The sequence below is a fragment of the Daldinia decipiens genome, assembly GCF_022478715.1.
Source record: "Daldinia decipiens strain CBS 113046 unplaced genomic scaffold F4813scaffold_40, whole genome shotgun sequence".
Lineage (NCBI taxonomy): Eukaryota > Fungi > Ascomycota > Sordariomycetes > Xylariales > Hypoxylaceae > Daldinia > Daldinia decipiens.
The window spans coordinates 29264-53188 of NW_026054583.1; the positions used below are offsets into that span (position 1 = coordinate 29264).

Consider the following 23925-nt stretch of genomic DNA (forward strand, 5'->3'; position numbering starts at 1 on the left):
ACCAATACTTGCGATGTTCACGTGGTAGGAGGAAGTTTATTTTACCTAAGTACCTGAAGCAACTACCCACCGGCTCTGGCCGTGCCTTCCCTTCCAAATTAATAGATCACTTTAATTAGGTACCTTAGGTACCTATATATATTAACCTTACTCAATTTCTTTAGTCCAGCTCATTCAACTCCTATTTTCGTGGGTTTTCCTCTTTCGAATATCTACATAGGTAGATACGAGGCAGCATCAAATTATCTCGTATCAACCTCTCCATTCTACGCATGCTCCCTTGAGGTATAATAAGTGCCTATCATCTTTATTACGGATCATTGTCACATCTTTATCCTAGCTAAGGGACTCCTATAGGCTTCTTCCCTTAGAAGTCCGAAAGCTTATTAGCGTGTTACAAGTTACAGATTTTCATCTGACCCTATTCAGTACAATTCACAAGGAGCTCCCTACCCTAAGACGGGATCCTTTGGTTTGTATCGTTAGGTCCATTATGGATCTATTCAACGCGGTAGACTATTCCAAGGATTGGGACAGTGGAGGTTTCGTTATCGGAATCGACATAGGAACTACGTAAGCAGTATGCCAACCCCAGCCTCTATTTGTTTACTTACTCTTTTAGTTACTCTGGATCTTTGTACAGTTTTCACAAGAATGGACTTCTAAATGATCAGATTGTCTCCTCAACCCTTTGTCTATGGCCTGGCCCACTAAGCCAGGATGCTATGGATATAAAAGTTCCATCAAAGATCTCATACGACGTCAACGGAATTATTTCTTGGGGGCTGGGAACTAAAGGCAAAAAACATGCCATCTCATGGTTTAAGATGCTCCTAGCGGATAATGACGACTTACATCCCGAATTTCGCGACTCGGAGTACATCCAAGAGGCAAGACGTATCATGAATACCCTAGGCAAAAACCCCATCCAAGTTGTTGCGGACTTCCTAGGAAAGGTCTTTGAATATGTAGTCGTGTACAGGGGCCGAGAGAAGGGGGACAGCTTTGTAGAGAAAAGGCCTTTCCTCGTCATTATTACGGTACCGGCAATCTGGAGAGGTGGCCCACTAAAACGAATGAAACAGGCTTTGGAAATATCTGGAATATTGAATCATCGCTCCAACCAGGTCCCCCAAACTACATATAGGTTTGTTACAGAGCCAGAGGCAGCTGCTTTAGCGACGGTACCCGAATTGAACAAGTGGGATACACTTCTACCTGGATCCTCATTCGTCGTTGCAGATCTTGGAGGAGGAACCGCCGTATTTTTATCAAGAGTCTGTCACTTACAGTGCTTAATACTAACTTTAATAGGACTGCATAAGCTATGTGGTAAACAGCACCGAGCCATTTGAGCTCCGAGAAATAGTTGAAGGTGATGGTGCCCTTTGTGGTGCAGTATTCCTTGATCAGTCGTTCAATATGGCCATGAAGAAGAAGGTTTTTGAGCAAGAGGGCCAAAACTGGGATGAATTTCACCAGCTAGAGAAGGAAAAGATCATCGGAATCTGGGAATGTTTTACCAGGGGAACATATGATGCTGCATTGGATGGGACGCTCTCGATCAATCTTGGCCCAAGAATAGGCTCACATCAAGGCGAAGACGTTATATTCAATTTCTCACGGTATATAAACCCGCTCTTACCCACGGAGAGAATCTCTGCTTACAGGTTCATATACAGTGACGAGGTTCGCAGCATCTTCCAAGTCGTGATGCCTACCATTGAGGCTCTAGTTGAACATCAAGTCAATGCCATTAAAGAGAAAACTTTACGATTTCCAGATGTAATAGCATATTTTATTTTAATACTATTCTCCTGTCTGAAGCTTATTATTTGCTTGATATCGGCCATAGCTAACTACCTAGGAGTATATGTTATCGTGTTAGTGGGTGGGCTTGGACAGTGTTCATATATTTTTGAAGCACTGAAGCGCCGTTACTATGACAAAGTTCCCGTTGTCCAGGAGAGGGGGAATAGCCCACGGGCTGCTGTGTCTAAAGGTGCTGTAATATGTGGAACGAAAGAGCAGGTTTTGATACGTTCCCGTATTGCTAGATATAGCTACGGTTACTTCTCGAGCAAGCCGTTCCAAGAGGGGATCCACAATCCCGAAGATCGGTTCCGTGATACAACAAGGAACTGCGATATGGCAAAAGGTCAGATGGAATGGATCGTCAAGCGTGTGAGTTAGAGCTATGCATTTCACTTACTAGAATGCTATGCAAATGCTAACTTTTGCAAAGGGGGAGAATATTGAAACCCAAGGAAAAACGATACGACAGTACGATCGACGCTTCAACCATCGTACCCGGGGAGTTCAAACCTCTATGGAGATGATCTATGAGTCAAGAAGTGCTCAGCCCTCGGATATAAAGGCCGAGCTATGGGTCGAAGATAGTTTCGAGATGGCCACGCAAATCACCATCCGGACACCGTGCCCGGTTGAGCAGCTGCCCAAGGTCAAGGAGGGAGGGGTATAGTGGTACCTCTTTGCCTACGATCTTGAGGTGGAAGTTGTCGGTGCGTCTATTCTGATATTTAGCTTGTGATGTAGTCAAATAGGAGTCGAGGAGATACTACAGATGACCGCCTTCCAATGACTGCGTTGCGTTTTCCACAATCAAGATAGTAATGCGGTTTGAATTTTGCGATACCCCCTTGACCAGCAGGACAGAAGTGATGTGGTTGGAGAGCACGTGACTAACGATCTTGAGTGCCTAGGTACATAAGTACAATACATTGATACATGCAGGAAACGGGATAGTGCTTGTATCAAGTACATGTGGGGTAAATATAGTACTTAGGTTCACTTAGCTAATAACTCGACTTCTGAGTTCCACGCCACCAGCCCACCTTCCTACGTGTATCCTTATCGTCCAACCGACATTTTAATCTAATCTACCAGGTATCCAGGTCCCAGAAAACGCATATCAAAACTCGTCCTTTTTCCCGTCTGCCGAATCGGTCCCTACGAGCTGTCGACCTTTATGGTTTTCTACTCTCGGATATTAGATCGCCTCCGCCTCTCATTACCGGCATGAGCGGACGGCTGATAGCAGCGGTCGGGCGTCTCCCGGCGACACGCCCGGCCATGGTTCGAGCCATACGCCAATATCATCACCTACCTTCAGGTGGTATCCTCCGAGCTGATGCTGCCGTACGTGCAACGCGGCGGCGGATGTGGCCTCCGGTAAATTCGTTCCATCACGCCGTCATCGTTCGCAATGCGTCCTTTGCGCGATTCTTGCCCCGACTGGTGGTTAAGTTTGTAAGGATTCCTGCTATGGCAGGTGGAGTGATGATAGGTGGTCTGGCCTGGATTCAGTACCAAGCTACACGTATGTCGACCTAAATGCTACCCTGTACACTCGTCTAGGAGACTCAGCTAATATGGAACCCAGAGGCTGGGAACTATGCCTGGGACATAATTTATACGACGAAGGACACAGTTACGAACACCGCGATGGGATTTCTGGATGGTGCGAAAGATATTGCTAACCAGACGAAGCGAGGGTGGCAAAATACGAAAGATCAAGTTGAGCTGCCGGAGTGGATGCAGAAGATTCTCAGATCACAGGAAGAGATAGGTTCTGGGAAGCAAGGTGGTGGACCGGGTGGCGAGGAGCCCCCGAGGCAGAGCAGGGCGGGCGCCGCAGCTGCCGTAGGTGCAAGCGCTGCCGCGTACGGCTACGAGCAGTCATCTGATGATGACCGTAGTGCAGATGAGATGGCCAAGGATGACCAAATGATGGTGCTCACAAAGAAGATGATCGAAATCAGAAATATTCTGTCAAGAGTTGGACAATCTAGTACGCTCACTCTGCCCTCCATTGTTGTCATCGGATCGCAGTCGTCCGGGAAGAGCTCCGTGTTAGAAGCTATCGTGGGGCACGAATTCTTACCAAAAGGAACAAATATGGTCACACGCAGGCCAATCGAGCTTACCCTAATCAACACCCCCGACGCCACTGCTGAATACGGTGAATTCCCGGATCTGGGCCTTGGAAAGATCTCCGACTTCTCCTCTATCCAGCGAACTCTAACGGAATTAAACCAGGCTGTTCCAGACAGCCAATGCGTGTCAGACGACCCAATCCGTCTTTCTATCTCGTCGCCAAATATTCCGGATTTATCACTTATCGACCTTCCTGGCTATATCCAAGTTGTGGGGCAAAACCAGCCGCTCGAGCTTAAGCAGAGGATATCAGAACTTTGTGACAAATATATACAACCACCTAACGTTATCTTGGCTATTTCGGCTGCCGATGTTGATTTAGCTAACTCGGCGGCCCTCCGAGCTAGTAGACGAGTCGATCCCCGGGGTGAACGGACAATAGGTGTTATTACGAAGATGGATCTTATTGATCCTACCCGGGGAGCTTCCATTCTAGGTGATAAGCAGTACCCGCTTCGTCTAGGCTACATTGGAGTCATCTCTCGTGTGCCGTCAACGTCCGGGTTATTCAAGAAGGGCAACACAAATTTAACATCTACTATTACTCGAAACGAAAACACTTTTTTCTCCGCTCACCCGACGGAATTCGGTCCTGGCTCTGATCTCCAGGTTGGGACTTCAACGCTACGCAAAAAGCTTATGCACGTCCTAGAACAGACTATGTCAGCTAGTCTACAGTCGACGAGTGATTCCATAAGGCAAGAACTTGAGGAAGCGACTTATGAGTTTAAGGTCCAGTACAATGACAGACCATTATCTGCCGAGTCATATTTGGCCGAGAGTCTGGATGCTTTCAAACACTCTTTTAAGCAATTTACCGAAGAATTTGGTCGTCCTGAAATGCACTGCCTCCTGAAGAACGAGCTTGATCAACGGATGCTTGACTTATTAGCTGCGAGATATTGGAACAAGCCTATCTACGATTTAAGTGTCCCCATCGCCGAGCCTAATAACCTTGCCGATCTTCCCAAAGCAGATCCCAACTCCCTTTACTGGCGAAGACAACTCGACGCTTCCACATCTGCACTTACGAAACTTGGCGTTGGTAGACTGGCCACCAACGTGGTAGCAAACTCGATCCAATCTCACATCGACGCTTTAATCAGCCAATCTACTTTCGTCAACCATCCATATGCACGACAGGCTATCACAGAAGCCGCTTCGAGTATTTTAAATGACCGGTTTTATAGTACCAGTGATCAGGTCGAAAATTGTATCAAGCCTTTCAAGTTCGAGATCGACATGGAAGAGCGAGAGTGGACCACAGGTAGGGAACACGTTCAAGGTGTGTTGAAGAAGGAACTGTCTGCATGTGAAGGTGCTATGAAAGATCTCGAGACAGTAGTTGGTGGGCGGAGAAAACTGAGGGAAGTTGTCAACTTTGTCGACAAGGCTAGGAAAGGCGATGTGGTCGTCGAGGGCGACAGCCGCAGCGGTGCAGGAGGCTTTAGCGCCGAGTTGCTTGCGAAAGGTTTGATCTTATCAGCTTTTGGATATCGGGAATAACTCGCTAACGTGTTTCCAGGTCGAGAAGCCGTTTTCTTACGTGACCGCGCCGATATCATCAAGATGCGGATGCTTGCAGTGAAGTCGAAACAGTGCAGTAATATGAAGAATAAATACCACTGCCCTGAAGTCTTTTTGGATGCAGTGGCTTCGAAACTTGCATCAACGGCCGTACTTTTCCTTAACGTGGAGCTACTCTCTGAATTCTACTACAACTTTCCGCGAGAGCTAGACTTAAGACTTGGACGCCACCTATCGGACGAGGAGGTGGAAAGGTTTGCCAAGGAAGACCCCAAGATCAGGAAGCATCTGGAAGTCATTAGGCGTAAGGAGCTTCTCGAACTAGTACTCGAGAAGATGGATAGCCTAAGGCAGCTCGAAGGTATAGAAAGAGACCGTTCAAGGACAAGTGTAAAGAAAGGCAGCGAGAAAGAACGTGGACGATGGGGGTTATTCTGAGTTATTAAAATATCTAGTTATTACTAACGAATTATCACGATATGGAAAGGAGTTAAAAAAGAGTAGTCTCAGCGCCTATTACTTGTCCAGATATCACTTTCAAATCCCAGCTCGATGGTTGGCTTTCTGACAACGTGTGTGTGGTTTTACATAGATGTGATCCCCCCCTTTCTAAGACAGCAATATTTGATACACGATTATCAGTACAGGCGTTATACTTTACTGTGTTCCTGAAGTTTGTCTCATAGATACGACCATGCCTAAGCCACATACATGAATCATGTAACCTAGAGGAATACAGATAAGTAAACATCATAGTAGCAATTTCAACATGTGATACAGCGATAAACAAGCGCCGTCATCTTCTAATATAATCGTACGAGAGCAATATCTGGTCTATTCTAGGCGGTTTTACATAGCTGGACGAGACACTCGCTCACACATCTACGCATTCTAAGACATCCCTCTATGCATATAGCCCGTTCTCTGTCTTTCTAGTTTATGTAAGATCGTGCTCGGAAATCAACTTTTCGGCGCATGTTATACCGGTGAGGTAAGCGACGCATTGGACGTGGCAGCTCGCGAGAACAGGGACCACGCTCATGTCTGCGACGCGTAGGCCCTCGAAACCAATGAGGCGAAAGTTGTTATCTACAGCCGCATCGGCAGAGCCAGGACGGCCCATCTTCACAGTGCCGGTCATGTGCCACTTTGGGAAGGGTTAGTAATTACTTCCTTTTAATGGGAGATGTGCGGAGTGTAGGGCTATATCGGGAATGACCCCCTTTTTTATCACATCGTTTAGGAGGCCTTGATTTGACCTTGAGGCAGGGGGGTAAGGAAAGGGGTACGTGGTAGGTTACTCACGCTTGATCCTATCGTCTGACGCCAATATTCAAGCAAGTCTGCGTCGGAGTCGCTTGCCGGCCCTGTAATCGTTGACACGTTGTCCCGTGCATAGCTTTCGGACCGCACGAACCGTAGCGCATCACGCAGCCCCTCGATGGCGGCACGCCGATCGAAGGCTGTTGCTAGGAACTTGGGGTCTATCCGCGGTGCTGCGTCCGGATCTGCCGACTGTAGAGTGACCTCGCCGCGGCTCTGCGCATTGAATAGGAAGACTAGGAGCGCTGTGTAGTTTAGGGCCGAGTCGGGGAAGTCTGGCACGAACCAGTGGAGCGGGAAGTGACTGAGCAGCTCGTAGTGAGGCACGGTAGGGTCATTGATCAAGTCCCTTTCGCTAGCAGGTAGGTCCTGGAACTCCTGAGATGCGAGGAGTTTGTCTAGCTTGAACCACCCAATGGGCAACTGACAAGCATACTTCGCCCAAGGGCCCGAGCCGTCTTTCCTCCACTGCTCCAGAGCGTCGGCCATGGCCTTCTTGTCACCGTAGAAGGAGGACCGATCTGTGGTTCCTTCGGCTCGCGTGTAGGCTAGGGGAATGAACATATGATCACGCAGGCCTTGGCCGATTGCTGGGACGTCTTTGACGACAGGTATGCCATACTTTTCTAGCTGTGCTCGAGGGCCAATGCCAGAGTGCATTAGGATTTTCGGGCCGTTGACTGAACCTGCCGAGAGAATAACTTCCTTGGAGGCCAGGTCTAACATCAAGGTCAGCATGTTCGATACTTATACCTACAGCTGCTACTAACTCGAATCTGTACAAATTAGACTTACAACGCTTGCCATTCGACTCAACTCCAACGGCCCTATTGCCTTCCAGTATCAGCCGCTGGACCGGAGACTCAGTAATGATTGTTAAGTTTTCCGGCGCCAGCGTAAACAAGTCCGCCGCCGTAGACCGGACGCCCTTGCTAGACGAGTTGATCCCGAAGGAGAAGCCGATCGGGTTACCCGAGTTGTGGTCCGGGTTCAAGGGGTATCCGGCCTTTTCGAAGGCGTCGAATAGGGGCGCTATATCCTTCTCCGCCTCGGCCACGTAGCCCGTCTTCAGGGGTCCCGAGCTGCCGTGATCTTCGGCTTTCGGCGCGGCATACCGACTGTCGATTCCCGGCGGCAGTGTCCGGTCGAACGACTCCAGACTTCTGAGCCGGCGCTGCATGTGAGCCCAGCCGAACGTGTCGTCCCCCACGATCCGCGACCACTCGTCGTAGTCGCGGCTTGCTCCTACGGTGAACACGCTGAAGTTAACAGCGCTTGAGCCGCCGAGTCCTAAGCCTCGCGAGTAATCGAGCTCTCGGTTATTGCAGAATTCCTGGGGCACCGTCTTGTAGCCCCAGTTCAGGGACTGGTTCTGGAATGTTGTCCACCGCTGCCCGTCGACACGCAGGTCTTTGTCGTCGTTCTTGCCGCCGGCCTCGAGGAGCAATACCCTGGGCTTCTTCGCCGACTTCGCGAGCCAGGCTGCGACAGCGCTGCCCGCTGGCCCGCCTATACGATATTGTCAACGGATCGAAGGGGTTATGCCACGGGTGGCTTGTTTCGAGCGGACTTACTACCAACGATTACAAAGTCATAGGTTGATGCCATATTATCGTAGTCCTTGGGTGAAGCTTGTGTATGCCAGAGAAGGTCGTATTAGTGAGACTCTAATTATGGAATGCTAGCCTTATATAGACAGAGAGAGACGGAGTGCGAAGTGAAGGAAGTGGCTTGGATTTGAGACAATCGTCCAACCCCCCCTCCCCCCATTACCTTCCATAACGATACTTATTTCGAAGCGGCTTGGTTAGAGCTAAGTTATTGGGAGCATTATGGGCCGTAATATTTTAGTGGCGAAACATAGTACTACTGCTTGGGTATTATGCATGTTGGTGATTCAAAACCGGGATTTGATATTATCGTATAAATGTTGGTAGATGTTGCATGGTATATAGTTCTGATAGGTCGATGCTAGATTCTGTATCGGCTATTATCCAATTCATAATCTTGTCTGAGCCTACCGGTACACTGAGTCACATAAAGTATAAGAATCTTGGCCTGGGTTGGTCCTTTTCATGTAGAAGCAGGGGTATTGAGTCGTTTAGTACTAACTACCCTTCTAAATATCATTGTGTTTAACTAATACTTATAGATGTTTTCGCCGCTAAGAGTGCCATCGGTAATATTATGCTTTGGCATGTCCCCTAGGGCACATATGAATAACTGTTATATAACTCTGTTATAAAAGTCTGAAGGACGTTGGGATCGGTTTCTCCAAGGATATGTTATAGACGCGGGGTTATTGTACGGACGAAAAGCGATTACGCGTGCAGACTTGACTAGGTAGTCGAAGGACTCACAAGACCTACGCAGTGAGTCCAACCGCATTATGCAGCTTAGATCTCAATTCTGCTACTTATGTGTTGGGTGGTATTGACGGCACGTGGTCTCACCAAGGTGAGATAGTATGCATGCAGAGGTAGTAATGAGCCATTAGGAGAGCTGCTACGGTACTGTTATCTTCAGGGGTATCATATGCGTTTCCTTATATTGATCTTGCTCGCGCCAGCATACTTGCGCCTGTTATCTCACGGGTATTATATTCGGGTATTCCATTGGGGGGATCGTAATATTTGCGGGAATAGGTTTACAGCAGGGCTAAGTAAGAATAGAGGCCCAGGGAATAAAATCGAAGGAATTGAAGAACGCAATTAGTACCATGAGAGATGTAGCGAAATCTCTGATGTCCGTGAGGTAGGGTCTCTTGAGTAATTATATATAAAGTAGAATAAGAAAAGCCGCCAGAGACAAAGCCGTCGCATTCTCCTAGAATTTTATATCGAAAGGGGTAGCTGCGGAGCTATATCTTGTTGTCTAAGGAAACTTGATATTGGCTAGATGTATACCCAGGGCCTATACAAGTCTAAAAGTATGTTTTGAGAGCCTGATCTATCAGGCAATAAGACTATATTAGAGGAGTATAAGAGGTAAGCTTCGTATTAGTAGTGGTAGTGCGTTTACTTTGCGGAGTCATATTCTCTTAGGTTAGGTACTACATCATTATCAATCTTCTCGTGTCGACCGATGTCCAAGTTCTGGTAGATAAGCTTAAACCCGGGGATTACTTATCCCTATTTAGTTCCCCTGTTTAAGATATGTCTTAAAGAGGATCATTGGGGCTTGTTGAAGAGACGTGTACTTCAAATACTATAAACGAATGGAAACGGAAGAAAAGGGGCTCAGAGGCTTTACTTACATAACATAGAATTATATAATCATCAATAAGAACGGTAATATGTCCGTGGTCGATAATAGCTACCTAGGTTACTAGGTTAAACATTCGTGCAGGATGAAATATAAGGAAGAATGTAAATACGAATTTATTATTGGGTATGGAATTAGCAGCCAACTTTTGCTACAATGCTACACGCACCAAACCGCTCTTCTAAAACAACAACCAGAAACGCCTTGCTGTTCCGGGTCCCTCTTGATGACATTCTCACCAGTTGCGGAACTTGAAATCTATGTTGCCACTACCCCCGTCATGATGCGAAACGTCAGGGAAACACTAATTAGAAAATCCAACCAGATACCACTGAGAAGTCTCTTTACTAAAGAGCCATCCCGAGGACGCGAGCTGCCTTCTCCGATGTGGTATATTCAGGGGCTCTTGATATGGAACTTGGCACCGGGCTGTCTGGCATGGGCAATTCTATATCGACTTGATGGTCGGCAGGGTGAGGCTGTTCTCCGATATTAAGCGAACGCCTCTTCTTCTTGATATTACCCTGCGAGGGAAGTTTGTTACCAAGATCTGGACGTGGTTCTGTGCGAGGCCGGAGTTCAGTTGGAGGAGCACGGATATCGGATGGGGCGGAGGCTGACTCCGAGTATGCAAGCGGTGTCTTATTTCGAATTGGTAACGATGGACCCTCTGGCGTTCGACTTCGTCCGATACCGGCAGGGATTAATGGAGCAAGAATGCGCTTGTGGCTGTCGAGATCGATACTTGGCGTGGGTAAAGGACTGGTAACGCGGGGAGCTGCCTTCTCGTTGGTAGTAAGACCCTTCGTTTGCGCAAATGCCGAGGAACGCTTGTGATACGGATCGCGGTCTGAATAAGCGTCGATGATTGGGTTTACCATTACAGTCTGGCCATGAATGGTTAAAATGGAGTTGGTGGGAACATTGACCCAATTTTCTAGTATTCTGTTAGCAAAATGTATACGTTACGGTAGGATAGCCACGTACCTCGTTCGAATGTTAAAGGCTCGCTAGCTACAAGGACGATATCTGCTCCTTTATCGCGGCGTTCCATCTGGTAATCTCGATCATTCGGAGAAGACAGATTGGTCTCCCATTGGGTACCCGAAGAATAGTACAAGCTTGCTGCCTCGTCAGTCTTGCTGCTCACGTATCTTGTGCAGATGATGCTATGTCCGTCCGTCACTGCGAAGTTTAACAGGCTTCGAGTGTCCACATTCTCGCTCTGAATGGTGCTCTCTGGTATAGCCATAGTAAGCTCGTTGATAATCTCGATGGTTTGTAAGAGGGCCCTTCGTAGAACACCTGGCCCAAAGCCATTCTTAGGTTCCGAACTCGGGTTGACGCCCAGACGCTCGAGGCGGTCGAGGAATAGAGCAAAGGCCCACTCGCTATCAGTCCCGCCTTGTACGCAAAGGTACCACTTGTCGTGCAATCGTTCACCTAGCTTCCTCTTGATATGTTTCCAGCCTCCCAATCCTCCATTGTGCATCCACATCAAGCTCCCATGGCAGAAAGGGTGGCAGTTATCCTCGCTTAGGGATCCCTCGGTGGTTGCTCGAACGTGTGCGAAGACGAGTCTTGATGCCGTCTTGGAAGCGATACGATGGAGATTGGTGCAGTTCCAAGCAGGAATAGTTGAGGTGAAGAGGCAAGGAGCAGGACCTAGTTTCGGGTCGGTGTAAAAGCCAATTCCAAAGCCATCTGCATTATTCTGGCCGCGTCGCGTGTCCTGTAGGATAGCTACGAGTTAGTTATACATTGGGTTGCAATAAATTCTAGTTTAGCCACAAGGCCACGGGCTATTAGAATAACTCACCAATCTCAGTCGAGAGTCAAACGATTGCTTAAGGATAGAGTGTGTCGGGTCTAGAATCAACTTGGAGAGCAGGATCTCGTCGCTGCCTCGATAGACCTAAAGCAGAGCATTAGCTTAGAGTCTTCATAATTCACGCGACCGGTTGGGAGGGTATAGTACCAAAAAGCGACACATCCTCCTCGATTAGAAGATGGTTGGTGTAAAGGCTAGAAAAGAAGGTTTCGCTGATATCATATAATTACCCAATAGGTTTAAGTAAGAGACCTTAGATAGGTACCTAAGAGGTTGTCATAACCGGGCGAAGGAAATAAATCGTGGATCCGATCTTTTGAGTGAATTGAGTAAATTGTGCGAATTGTGTAAACACGTCTTTCCGTGACCGCTTCTTGCTTGCTTGTCGCTTTTACTTTTTCTTATCTTTTTTTCCGCGTCGCAGTCATCGAGGAATGTGGCGTGCCTATATTACTCAATTGCGATATTCCAGATTAGGAGTGACGGAATGATAAAGTACAAAGTGGGTGAAGTGGGTGACACTGAGGCGGCAGGACGGCAGCTGGAAAATTCATGGGTCTAGGCTCTTGCTATTAGGTATTGAACATTCGGGCTCGTTTAGGCACTTCATCCCCTGTCTTAGGTACATTAGGTACCTACCTGGATACATAGGCTAGCAGCCCAAGCAGATACCTAGTACCTAGCAGGTGCATCTTACGTAGGGCAAGGGCAGGCCTGGGAACCTGGGAACCTGGGTGAAGGCACCTGCAGTTGGCAGCTGCAGCTGTCCGGGGTAATTAACACAACTTTGGTTTAGTGTCCTAAACAGAAATCTGGGGCTAATTACCCTCAACCAATCATCTACTCTTTGACATTCTGAAAAGGGGATTCTTTTCTAACTACCTACCTAGGTATTTTCCATCGTAACGTATTGTTTGTGTTTACTTGCCCATGTTACACAGGTAAGCATTCGGCTTGTTTCACGTGTAAAAAACGTGGTACTTATCAATAGTATCTCATCTTTAAACTAAGCACCTTAGCGAAGCTTTAGCTCCAATGTAGGACAACGGCTATCGACTGCATCTAGGGCATATCCCGGATCATAGGTAGTCTTAAGGAGTAACCTACGCAAATGAGGTATCTTTACGGCTGATCTGTATCATATGATATGTTTGCTTATCTCTTAGCCTGGCACGAGTATCCGGGTCGCATCCGTTTTTCAGCCGTCGCCTTCTAGTTGCTTCATACATTGCACGGGTTATGACAGGAACAAGTCATTGCTGTATTTCGATACAGAAAGAATAAAAGCCACAAGGTCTCCGGGGACCTAATCTTCTGGAAAACGAGGCAAGATGAATAGCAAAGGCAATGTATTAGGTACCTTAGATAGTTAAGTCGGGGATTAACATATTTCTCGACCACCCAATCATGTAAACCATGTAACGCAGTCATCTCTTTATACTGATTTTCCTGCTAGTTCTGTTAGCTGCCTTTTTTGTATCAGGTTGATCTAGCGGCTCACCAAAGTGAAATTAGCAATAAAAATATCCCTGGGACTCTTCTAGTAGATATAGCCCGACTAATTCTTATTAAGCATGGATATCGCTAGGTTAACTAGCTCTAATAGTTTTAGATTCTTATGCAATAAAGGTCTTATTAATTTCAAGGAGTCCCTTGTGTTAAAACATCTTTTCATGACCTTCCGCTCGCCGTGTCCTGCCTCACGTACGAAATGTTTAATCCAGAACCAAAGTACATTGAAGATGTAGATCCCCTATCCTTCTTTACTTCAACCAGTTTTTGCTGTTAGCATCGTCTAACGACGTCGAAAACTAGTGGACTAACCTAACATGTTAAAACCCCCTTCGGTGAAGATGAAACTTTTCTCCATTCTAAAGAATGGATACGTATAGGTAGATAGACGGCTTCTATTACACTCGTAGCTAGGGCAAATAGATTTTTCTATCGAACTTTCAGCCCTGGCAACTAAAAAATTCGACAGTGTACTCTAATCAAGCGACTATTAATTCCTTAGCCTCTTCGCGTAACCCCTAATCCACTTTCATTTCAGTCAAATCATCTACAACGATGAATCTTACCATCTCTACCAATTCCCAGTAAGTTAAATGAATGCATGAACAACTTATTCTCCCAACATCTACAATCACCCCAATAACACTTTCTTTAAGGCGGCTCGGCAAGCTTCGAATCACCGTCATAGAATACGCCCAAGTTTGGAGACCTCAAATAACAATTCAGCCATACCTAAGTGATGTTTGATATTGCTCGCCCATCATAGGCTTAGTCTAATCTTCGGCGACCATCGCCTCTCTCAAGAAGCGAATCTTCCTCGCTATTCTTCACTAAACTATCGTCACGGTAGAGTATGTAGTGCTGGGTCATGAACACCAGATCATAGAGCATGCTGACATTTCCCAGCGCAAACTTGACTGGGTTACCCGTGACTCCAGACCAGTCGCCCTGTAGCCAAGAATCTATCATCAACTGTGCGATACTCAACATGCCACCCAGAAAATCTAGCAGTATCTGCCAGATGCTCCACCCTTTTGTGCTGTGATTTTTGAAGTTGTACACCAGCTGCGGTGCATATTTAACAAGAGTAATGAGCAGCTTGACGTATGAGATGGTATAGATAACGTCTAGCCATGCCCACGAAGTCTTAGGGTCCGCATCTGAGGGCGTGGATAGCACCACGAGGATGATGATGGCAACGGCGACAAACGATCCGCTCGCAACACCCAATATGAGCCGAGATGGGCGAGTGCCAGGGGCACGATCAAACCCCCAAATAGCGGGCAAGAAGTACTGAGTAGTTAAGATCGAACAGACAACAAGTGCATGAGCAGCAAAGACAATATCGTTAACTGCGACAGTCGGCGTGTGGTCATTATTTCGTAAAGCATACTGATGTCGGATAACTGGAGATGAGTAAAATACAGCATTATAGATGAGATAGGCAAGAAAGCCTATGAAATATTAGAAGATGAATGATAAGAGGTGGTTATTGGATTAGATAAAGCACGATAGACTTACCGAGAGTGTTGATAAATGGGAAATCTACGGTAGTTCCGGAGGTTGATTTCCTCCGAATATTTAGTAGTGGTTGCGAGTAGAATGATAACGACCATGATAGCGTATAGATCCATCCGAACACAGCGGATATAAATTCGAGGAAGCCCATGATGCTTTGTCGGTTAAAATGTAGATAAAATATACCCGGCGCGGAGGTAGATGCTCTATAACCAGGTACCTGGGTACCTAGGTAGATATTGCCAATGTTTAGGTCTTAAGGTTGGCTTACCATTCGGAATAGACCGTTCAGAACGATGACGCAGTGATTGGGGCCATCCGAGATACCAAAGCGGTGCTATATTACCTATGTCCTAAGTTTCTATAAGTAAATGTTTTGTGAGGTAAAAATGAGATGAGTCAAGATAAGAGAAACGAAGCTATCGAAATCCCTAAGCAGAATTGCGCCATTCATGTACTTCGTACCAGAAGTTCTGATTATATAATTATTCCTTTAGCGGTGTCATGCGATAAATCCTTATCCGGTATTGTAGAACGGCACGTGACTCCACGAAGTCCTTAACATGCCCCCTATCCAAGTCCTTAACCAAAGCGGAATTCATACAGTACCTCATAATTGAGACTCGGCCTGTCGAGATTTTGGTACTATTTCTTTTCTTTAGTATCCATAATAAATCAGCATGTAATAGTCTCCAGAGCATATTCCTTTCCGATCCCTTCTTCAACATTCCAATCAAAATAAGTAAAATGGCCAAGAAACCTCAACCACACACAAGCTTGTTCATTTAATTCTTATTTTATTTTAAACCCACAGATCTTGCTTTCCATGGTTCTCATATTCCACTAGAGAGGTCGGAAACATCGTAGAACTCCCGTTGACTAAGGCGGATAGGTTCCTGGTAGGTATTGTTCTCTAGCGAGGGACGGCTGCTTCTGTCGGTAATCTCGTTCCGCTGTTTAAACTCGTGTTACGCAGTGCTGGGATTTTATTTCCTTGACCTCTAGCTAATGGATTCTCATCTGGAAGCGCCACTATAGTCGGAGGTACGAAGTCATTATATTCACATGTCAGTTACGGTTATTGATATGATTTTTTAACCATATCCACCGGTAACGAGAGTGAGCTCTCGCTTTAAAAAGAAACATTTGACTATGTTATAGTATCTTTCTTAATTATTCGGTATCAAATTGATCAAATTGGTAGCTTTATATCAATTTCCTTGAAAATGCGTGTGTAAGACAAGTGTCAGGGTACAAGTGGATAGAGTAGTTATGGGGGTTCGTTTACTATATAAGGGGTGCGCAGCGCCCTCGCAAGACGATAAAAGGCCAGGCGTTACTATATCAATACAATATACCACTTAGGCTGCCTATACTAAGTGCTCACTATGTGTATGATATCAATCAACGGGTATAAATCCTGACAACAAGCGGGACTCGTGAAAGGTGTGGGTTGTCGTTTTACAGGACAGTGTTAATTAGAAGATAGGCCAACCAGCTTTACCTTATCGATTCCCCTAAATATGTAGATCTCAAACTGACCATAGACATATCTCGAAGAGACACTGCCTTCTATGTGGTGAATCACTTGCATATAGTACCCTTCCATCTATTCGTATTGAAACTCTTGGACCAAACTACCCAGTAAGAGAACGCTTCTCGATGTATGGTCTAGAAAACTGTGACTCGAGTTTAAAACATATTCTGACTTGTGGTTGGATAAGCACTGTTACTATATTTAAACACCCGTTACCCGAAATTTGAGGGTATAGACAGAGACCTGAGGTAAGACAGACCGATTAGAAGCCAAAGGATTTACACATTATCGGAATTGGCAGAGGATTAAATACAGCGGACCGTAATCAGGAATCAGTTGAATAGGGGAGCGCTATACTATGGTGGTACGCGTATGCTTACTCCGGTTAAGGGCCGGTCTATGAACAACCCTGCATAATAAACCAAAGGATGAGCCAAAATATCTTAGGCTTGAAACATCATAGTCCAACCAACCATCAGGATAGTGATTACATTGTCGTACAAGTAACTACAAAACTGTGTCGGGACTAATGGTATATATCCACGTAATTTTTCTCTCCAGGTCCGTCCGGGTTCCCGGAGTAAGCTTCACAGCGCATTAGGTCTTGCCGCGGGCCGAACTTGTAACGCGGAATATAATGACAATCTTCGTCCGTAAAACCGGTTCGGCTTCAATATTATACAATCACCTATCGCCCAGAGCTTTTTGAATACGGAAAAATGCGTTAAATTAGCTTATCGTTATATATGCGTAGCCCAGACACAGTAGTCGATTGGCGTACTGTGCCAAAGCTATTGAAGATATATATTGTCTCAAGTTTTAGTCAACACCACACGCTCTGACTTCGAGACCGCATGGTTTACTACAACAACCATCAACTTGTTAAGACATTACTCCCCTTTTAAGCCAAACATGCATTTTTATGTGGCCATAGTTTTACATCTTCTCCCATCGAATTAATCGCGATCAGCTATTCAGTCGCGCGACTAGGTTCAGGTGAGGTTGGAAGACCATATAAAATACAGTTATGCGGCTAAAAGCGGTGTTACATGGCGTCTAATAAATCAAACAAAGGGTTATCGCTATACTAGGGCTATATCTGCATGCTTACATAGGTAGGTGTCTGGTAGCCGCGGGACCATACATAGACGCCAGGTAATATTCCTGAAAGGGGTATGTCTTGCCGCAATGCAACCTCACACATGACCACATACGAGTCAAATCTCTTTGCTAAAGGGCTACTAAGAGAGCCGCCTTTTAATTCAATGTCCCCGTACATGTCATCCCAATCCAGAATTCGTGAGAGGACATCTCTTATTTCGCATTTATTTGCTATTTATTGGATATTGGACTGGTAGCTATCGAGTTGAAATAATTCTTGAATTCGGCTGCAGGACGATAAACGCCATCATGTTTAACTAACTAGCTCAAACTCCCAGCTCAAGCGGCTATCGAGAAAGTAACATTGCTTTGAACCTCTACATATATTCAACTTCTAGGTGTATTATGTAAGTCAGCGTATGCATAGGCGTACTTTATGTTGCTTATGCCTTGTTGTATATGAGGGTTGGGCCCGAGCCGTCGTCTCACAGGGCCTGTCGCACAATATGAGCCACCATAGGCGGTACGATATACTTTGGCATCTCCCCCTGAATGAACAGAGGTGAATGTTACGGTGACAAGGTGTCAGCTACTGATCTTGCATCCGATACACCTTAAATATTACATGGAAATACGGAATAAGATCTGTAGAAATGCTCTAACCCTATCTGAAGACTATTTAGGTGGATTTTCAAGACCACAGAGTATAGGGGCTGGGAAACCAGTACCGAAGACAAGGAGCTCGCCTTCTTGCAGATAGGAAGGATAGTATCATTCGAGAAAGGCCTTCTTGCGATGACGAACGGTCTTATCTTAATGATACCTGTCAGGATCTTGCTGCTTCGACCAATGGATAAATGGAAATGTCTAGCAGTGGTAGTCTGCTTCGGCGCAGCATTTTATCTTTGTCAATGGCTAGTGACAGTCTCGTTCTCAATTTCGCTAATACTTTTCTATTTATAGATTTCTATCAAATATACAAGATGAGGATCATTGCCAATGTTAGGGTGTATCTAAACTTGGACGGCAGAAAACGGATTCAGTGTAAGCTGCGTCGGGCGTTTGATAGTACGTGTATTATTACTGGCTTTCTCCACCTACCTAATGGAAAGGAAACCCGGTTGAATAATTTTAAATTATAAATTCTCTAAGTTACCATGCTATGTGGCGTAGAAGGTACCTAGCCTTGATTGTTCCCGAAAAGACGCATGTTTTAAACTAAGTATAACATTGGCAAGGGGGGCCACATGAGGTCAGGGACGAAGCCGACGTCTTCCCTTTGAGTGGTCAAGTTACCGCATAAATACGTATCTGACTTATTGTTCGCATGGATACTGCCTTTTAATGGCGACACATAAACATGATTGGATAACCTAAGGCGTCCCTGCATCTAAGGCGAATTATGCGAGAGGATCATGACTCCCTGCAGGGCCGTCACAAGCTGGAGTATCGTTGCGGCATGCCATAAACACCATAAACAGTTACTAATATTTAACTGGGAAATTTCGAAAGGAGACTTAAGCTTCCGCTCACTATACGTACAGGTATGGGGGCCATTCACCGGCACTTACAATACACGTGTTGTCTCGTAACACTGTGCACATACCAACCCCCCCTTTTCTTACCTTTTTCTCACGCTTTGGTCGCCTTGTTGCCTTGTAGCCCTGTCTACATCATTAGGCGATTGCCAAGTTCAATGAAAATCAGGTTCTGTTGAGGTAGCTTTTTACAGATTCTAGAGTCCAACGTATGCCGATTATTACGCATGCCCCCTTTGCTGACCAGTGGCAAGTTGTCAGTGCAGATCATAAGTACAGGAGCAAGACATTAACTTACCTAACTTATTACGGCACATACAAACTTGGAAGGGAGTATTGCGTCGTTTGCGTATTAATTTCTACTTTGAGTCCCTATCTCCCGTCAAAACAGGCCCATTAGGCAACCTGCCTGCATGCATAGGTAATTAATCGAACACTTGGGGTCTAAAAGATGATACGATACCAACCAACCTTTCATGCCCGAAAACAAAATTTTCTGCAGAGATAGCTTAATCACAATTTGACGGGTTCTAGAAATGGTTGGAACGTGGCGATTCCTGCAGCTAGTACTTCGTGCGCATATAACTCGGGCGTATATTGTGGATATCATGGATTCATCATAGCAAGTAAAAGAAGACGGCGGGGTGCTCGTGCACTCCCGAGGGATCTTCTGATGCACACGAGGAGTACTAATGTATAAGACGTAGGCGAAATTATTCTAGTCTACCTGGTCTTAAAGACTATAGACAGCAAGGAGAGCTAGGTAATATATACGATTCATTAATATGTATCTTCTATAGTTATCCCTCGAGATCCACTAGAGCGAGCACGTAGGTGAAATTAGGCTTGGCGCGTCACCTGCGGTCGTATTAGGTAGCGTATACATGCTGTAGAGAAAAGGGGCTATGTAGCAGTATCTAAGTTTTTAAAATCTAAACACAAGAGAAATAGTTCTAGATGTATGCTAGAGGATATTGATTGCCACTGCCATGTATGCCCAATCCGATCTATGCCTACCGTGGACGTCGTTTTTAGGAGGTACTTAGGCTTTCCTACGTTGCTAATGCAGAGTAATGCTTCAGCTTATCATAGTTGATTTAGCCTTTCGAGGTTCAGGTATCATTATACACCAGCGGGAAGTCACCTACAATATGAAACTACCGTAGTCATAAGGGTGACAAGAGAGCTTAGAGTTTAGGGGTTAAAGACAATTAATCGTTGCGAGAATTGTATCTATAAGAACTCAAAGTACTCGACCCGGAGAGGTACTGAATATTTCGACCAAAACATGCTTATGCTACGAGGGCATTGCTGCGTGTTTAAAACTACATGACATAAATTTGTATACCCGGAGTCAGTATTGCATTTGAAATGCGAAAGGTGAATTGTGTGAGATTATACCCATTGTATAGCATCTCTTTATATATGGTAATACATACAAATAGGTACTTGGGGAGAAGTCAAACGGTTTCCCTTCATTTGGCCCTTAAAACTCGACTCTGGATCCGAATCCTGTTTACCCCTTACGCGCTTTTCGTCACATTCCCATCAACATTCCCACCAGCTTGTCCCATATAATCTTCACGATATTACGACTAACTGTGGGCTGGGATGCCGGGTTCTGTTTGCGTGCTTGCTGAGGTGGTGCCAGGATCAGTCGCCCACCCCTTGTAGACTTTCTACCCGCTCCGTTCGAAGGCATCGTGGGTTTAGATAGTAAAAGAAGCTCAAGTTGCGTATGGTCCGTCTAGGAGTTAGTGTATCGACCGAAGATATCGGAGGTGGCAGAAATCGATAATTCAACACTATTTGGACGAGTCCTTGTGTCTCTAAAGCAAACTAGAGTTAACATATTGCTAAAACCAGATCATAGAATGAAGTTATATAGACAAGATAGAGTGCTTGCCTTTTGATACGGACGTAACCGAGGATTATTGGATAATTGTCGATACTTGGTGCTCGACTCTAGGTAGGGATAGGATTCTAAAGATTTTTGTCTAGAATCATAATAATTCGGGGGATATCACGAAATAAATAGTGATCGTGTATTCCTGTTTATTACTTGGAGTGTCTGCACGCGTCTTTAGCACATTTCGAGCATGGGTAACGGGGTGACGCCATGCGGTGCAGGAGGAGACGCGGGTAGCCCTCCATCCAAGGAAAGATCTTTTCCTGGCATGGCTGTGAACCGAGCTAATGATGTTTAAGGAAATTGCTAGTCGTCTATACACTCAACAACCGAGTTAAGGATAAGGATGGCGGTGAGATCCTTACTATCACGGAGGCGGAGTATAGAGTAGAACGCGATGGAGACGTGACGAAGGCAATCGTGGGTAACCGTGAGTCCACCGGGTTTGCATCCGGGCAATAAGTATATCGTAAGTATATCGACGCATTGGCAATACAACCTTGTTACTCACCAGAATGCGCTAAATCCAATCACTACCACTATTTCGCATCAAATCCCGCGTCCCACAAAGTAGGTGCCTGGCCTTGAAGAATATAGCTTCTGATAAATTGTCAAATGTATAGGTTAGGTTAGTTACTTTTCAAAAACATTGTTTTGGGGGGAGAGGGGGGGGGTATGAACAACCAAGTTTTTACAGACCTTTTAGCACCGAAATCCAGGGTGGCTTGTACACTCAGCGCCAAGGTTACGTTACGCTGGCTTAACGCTGGCCCAAAGCTAGATCTCTTCCGTCTCTTCTATATCTTCCATCTCATCTCTTCTTGTTAATAGACCTAATACCATTCCCACGTCGGATTGAAGAGATGTGGTATTAATTCATCTCCTCGCCAATGCCCTGGCAAATAATGGACAAAGATGGCCGTTCGTAGAAGTCCCTCCAGGTGTAGCGCCGGGTCGAAGAGAGGTAGCTGTAGTATAGGTACCTGATAAGGGCCTTAATCGTCGCTGTTTGTAGTAACCTGTCCCGATTTCCAGCTCCCGGCATTGAGCTTAACATTCTGAATCAGATTTGGGCTTATAACAAGCATCGACCAAAGTCCATATTGTAATAGGCATTCATGTCTTTAAGCCAAACTTCCTCAGGAATACTTTCTTCCAATTGGATCGAGCGTGGTTAAGCTTGATCAAATTATCTCATTGATTCCATACCCAATAGGTGGGGTATGTGAAATCCGATTTTGGGACTCCATCGTGTCTCTTGAAGCTAACATGATAAGCTTTAACAGCGACTTCAAATGCATGTAGCTTTATATCTTATAACCTTTTTTGTTTTTGTTAATATCAATTTCCTTTTATTACATTCTTTATTTAAGGGTAGGAAGAAGAGTGCAGCTTACAGCTTTGTAGAAGGAGGTATGTATTAGGCATTATGGTCCGTGCGCTATCCGTTGCAAGTCCAGGGGATCGGGTCTGGGGTAAATTAGCTAGATTAGCGGATATCTCCACTATCCTGCGGATCTTCCCGAGAGAAGGTTGAACCTTTTCTATTAGTACCCATTAAACTTCAGCCCTAACGGATCCGAAGAGGCAGTTCCGACGTACGGGATACGGATATCGGCTATGATATCGGCTATCAAATAAGGTATTGTTACCCGTACGTAATTGCTTCCGGTAACAGCCACAGATCGGGAGGCTGTTGCTGCACGACATATTATGCTGCATATTCGTAGCCCACGAATAAGACGTAGAGATCATTATCGTGAGGTATTATAGGCGCTTTTCGCGCCTCCTAAGAAAGAGCGGGACCGGCTATAATCTAGTCAGTAAGAAATAGGAGAGAAGAGGGGTATTTGTTACCAAATCAAGAGCCTTCCTCCATACCGAACACAAGCTATAGTGCCAATAGGGACCAGTAAATAAGAATTACCAAACTAACAGTATTTCGATAAAATATTCGTATTTGCTTCGTAAGAGATAGGTAGGTAGTTAAACAGTCTGAGGTGCCAAAAATAAGAGGCCACGATGGCATGTATTGTTGTTGCCGGAAGGCCGAAGTTGGAAGGTTCCTGTAAATGATTTAACTACCCAGAAAAAGAACAAAGGTTTGAGGAGAGGGGGTCAGAGTGTAATAGGTAGGTAATCTTAAGTACCTTTTATATGGATCCTACGGTTGGCCACTTTCTTTCCCAACTTCCAAGTAATAATGCAATCGTTGCTGTTAAGTCTCTCTGATTCTGTCCAGCCCCTATACATCATTTAGTAACGTACGACAGTCGTAAGAGTGAACGCGTATTTAGAGAATTTATACCTATAAACCATGAGGGAACATAATAACAATCATAAAAAAGAAATTTCACGCGACCGTGTAGGTCTTTATATCGCGACAGTACACTACCGGGCCCCTGCTAGCGACTAATAATAGCTTGGTACGAGAATACAAGCCTAAACCCCGGAGAGTAGATAGGTAGGTAATTATCCCCTATTCCAAGTGTACAAACAGTATAGGTACCTATGTAAAGCATACCGGTCTACTCTTAGCTAGATTATACAACGCTTCATCGATTCTTCGATGCCCTTATGGCTACTACACAGTTATTATTAAACAAGTTCGAGAAGCCATAACATGGGCGCTGAGCTGACCAACATTGGAACTACAAGCTACTTTATCGGCGAAAGCCGTCAACTTTCTCTTATCAATGTTAAGAAGGTACAAAACAAGCAGGTATCCGAGTCGAGATAGTTAATATAAGGATCAGCATACTGGTTCTGCTGTGATGCGAACCTAGCATTAGAAGAACAGCTGTATTGTAGCGAGTAATTGAAAGTTCATACTATGCGGGACCGCAAGTATTCTTACAAGCAGCTCTTCGTTTTATCCTCAAGCTATAGACTTGGATCCAACCAAGTA

At 45.4% G+C, this 23925-nt stretch overlaps 6 protein-coding genes across 6 annotated transcripts; 3 read left to right on the plus strand and 3 right to left on the minus strand.

Annotated features, from left to right (window-relative positions):
- Positions 1-493: 493 nt before the first annotated feature.
- F4813DRAFT_399429 (uncharacterized protein) lies at positions 494-2911 on the plus strand (the record flags this gene model as incomplete). The annotated part of the gene is made up of 6 exons (XM_049248172.1): positions 494-573; positions 623-1262; positions 1315-1625; positions 1683-1785; positions 1906-2184; positions 2246-2911. The coding sequence occupies 6 exons, from the start codon at positions 494-496 to the stop codon at positions 2480-2482; spliced, it is 1650 nt and encodes a 549-aa protein (XP_049096019.1). The 3' UTR covers positions 2483-2911.
- F4813DRAFT_232801 (dynamin family protein) lies at positions 2770-5948 on the plus strand. Its single transcript, XM_049239943.1, has 3 exons — positions 2770-3340; positions 3404-5428; positions 5483-5948. Exons 1-3 carry the CDS (start codon positions 3040-3042, stop codon positions 5920-5922), a joined length of 2766 nt encoding a protein of 921 aa, XP_049096020.1. The 5' UTR covers positions 2770-3039; the 3' UTR covers positions 5923-5948.
- Positions 5949-6329: 381 nt separating this feature from the next.
- On the minus strand, positions 6330-8583 carry F4813DRAFT_232742 (putative GMC oxidoreductase). Its single transcript, XM_049239942.1, has 4 exons — positions 8382-8583; positions 7603-8316; positions 6790-7526; positions 6330-6631 (listed from the first exon to the last, which is right to left on the minus strand). Exons 1-4 carry the CDS (start codon positions 8413-8415, stop codon positions 6422-6424), a joined length of 1695 nt encoding a protein of 564 aa, XP_049096021.1. The 5' UTR covers positions 8416-8583; the 3' UTR covers positions 6330-6421.
- A 1492-nt stretch (positions 8584-10075) lies between these two features.
- On the minus strand, positions 10076-12457 carry F4813DRAFT_371997 (N-terminal nucleophile aminohydrolase). Its single transcript, XM_049244673.1, has 4 exons — positions 12050-12457; positions 11891-11986; positions 11059-11803; positions 10076-11008 (listed from the first exon to the last, which is right to left on the minus strand). The coding sequence occupies exons 1-4, from the start codon at positions 12062-12064 to the stop codon at positions 10419-10421; spliced, it is 1446 nt and encodes a 481-aa protein (XP_049096022.1). The 5' UTR covers positions 12065-12457; the 3' UTR covers positions 10076-10418.
- Positions 12458-13656: 1199 nt separating this feature from the next.
- On the minus strand, positions 13657-15338 carry F4813DRAFT_371998 (PQ loop repeat-domain-containing protein; the record flags this gene model as incomplete). Its single annotated transcript, XM_049244674.1, has 2 exons — positions 14936-15338; positions 13657-14868 (listed from the first exon to the last, which is right to left on the minus strand). Coding segments are annotated over exons 1-2 (829 nt in total), but the record flags the coding sequence as incomplete, so codon positions are not given.
- A 2341-nt stretch (positions 15339-17679) lies between these two features.
- Positions 17680-18690, plus strand: F4813DRAFT_371999 (uncharacterized protein). The gene has a single exon (XM_049244675.1). The coding sequence runs from the start codon at positions 18366-18368 to the stop codon at positions 18531-18533; it is 168 nt and encodes a 55-aa protein (XP_049096024.1). The 5' UTR covers positions 17680-18365; the 3' UTR covers positions 18534-18690.
- Positions 18691-23925: the final 5235 nt, after the last annotated feature.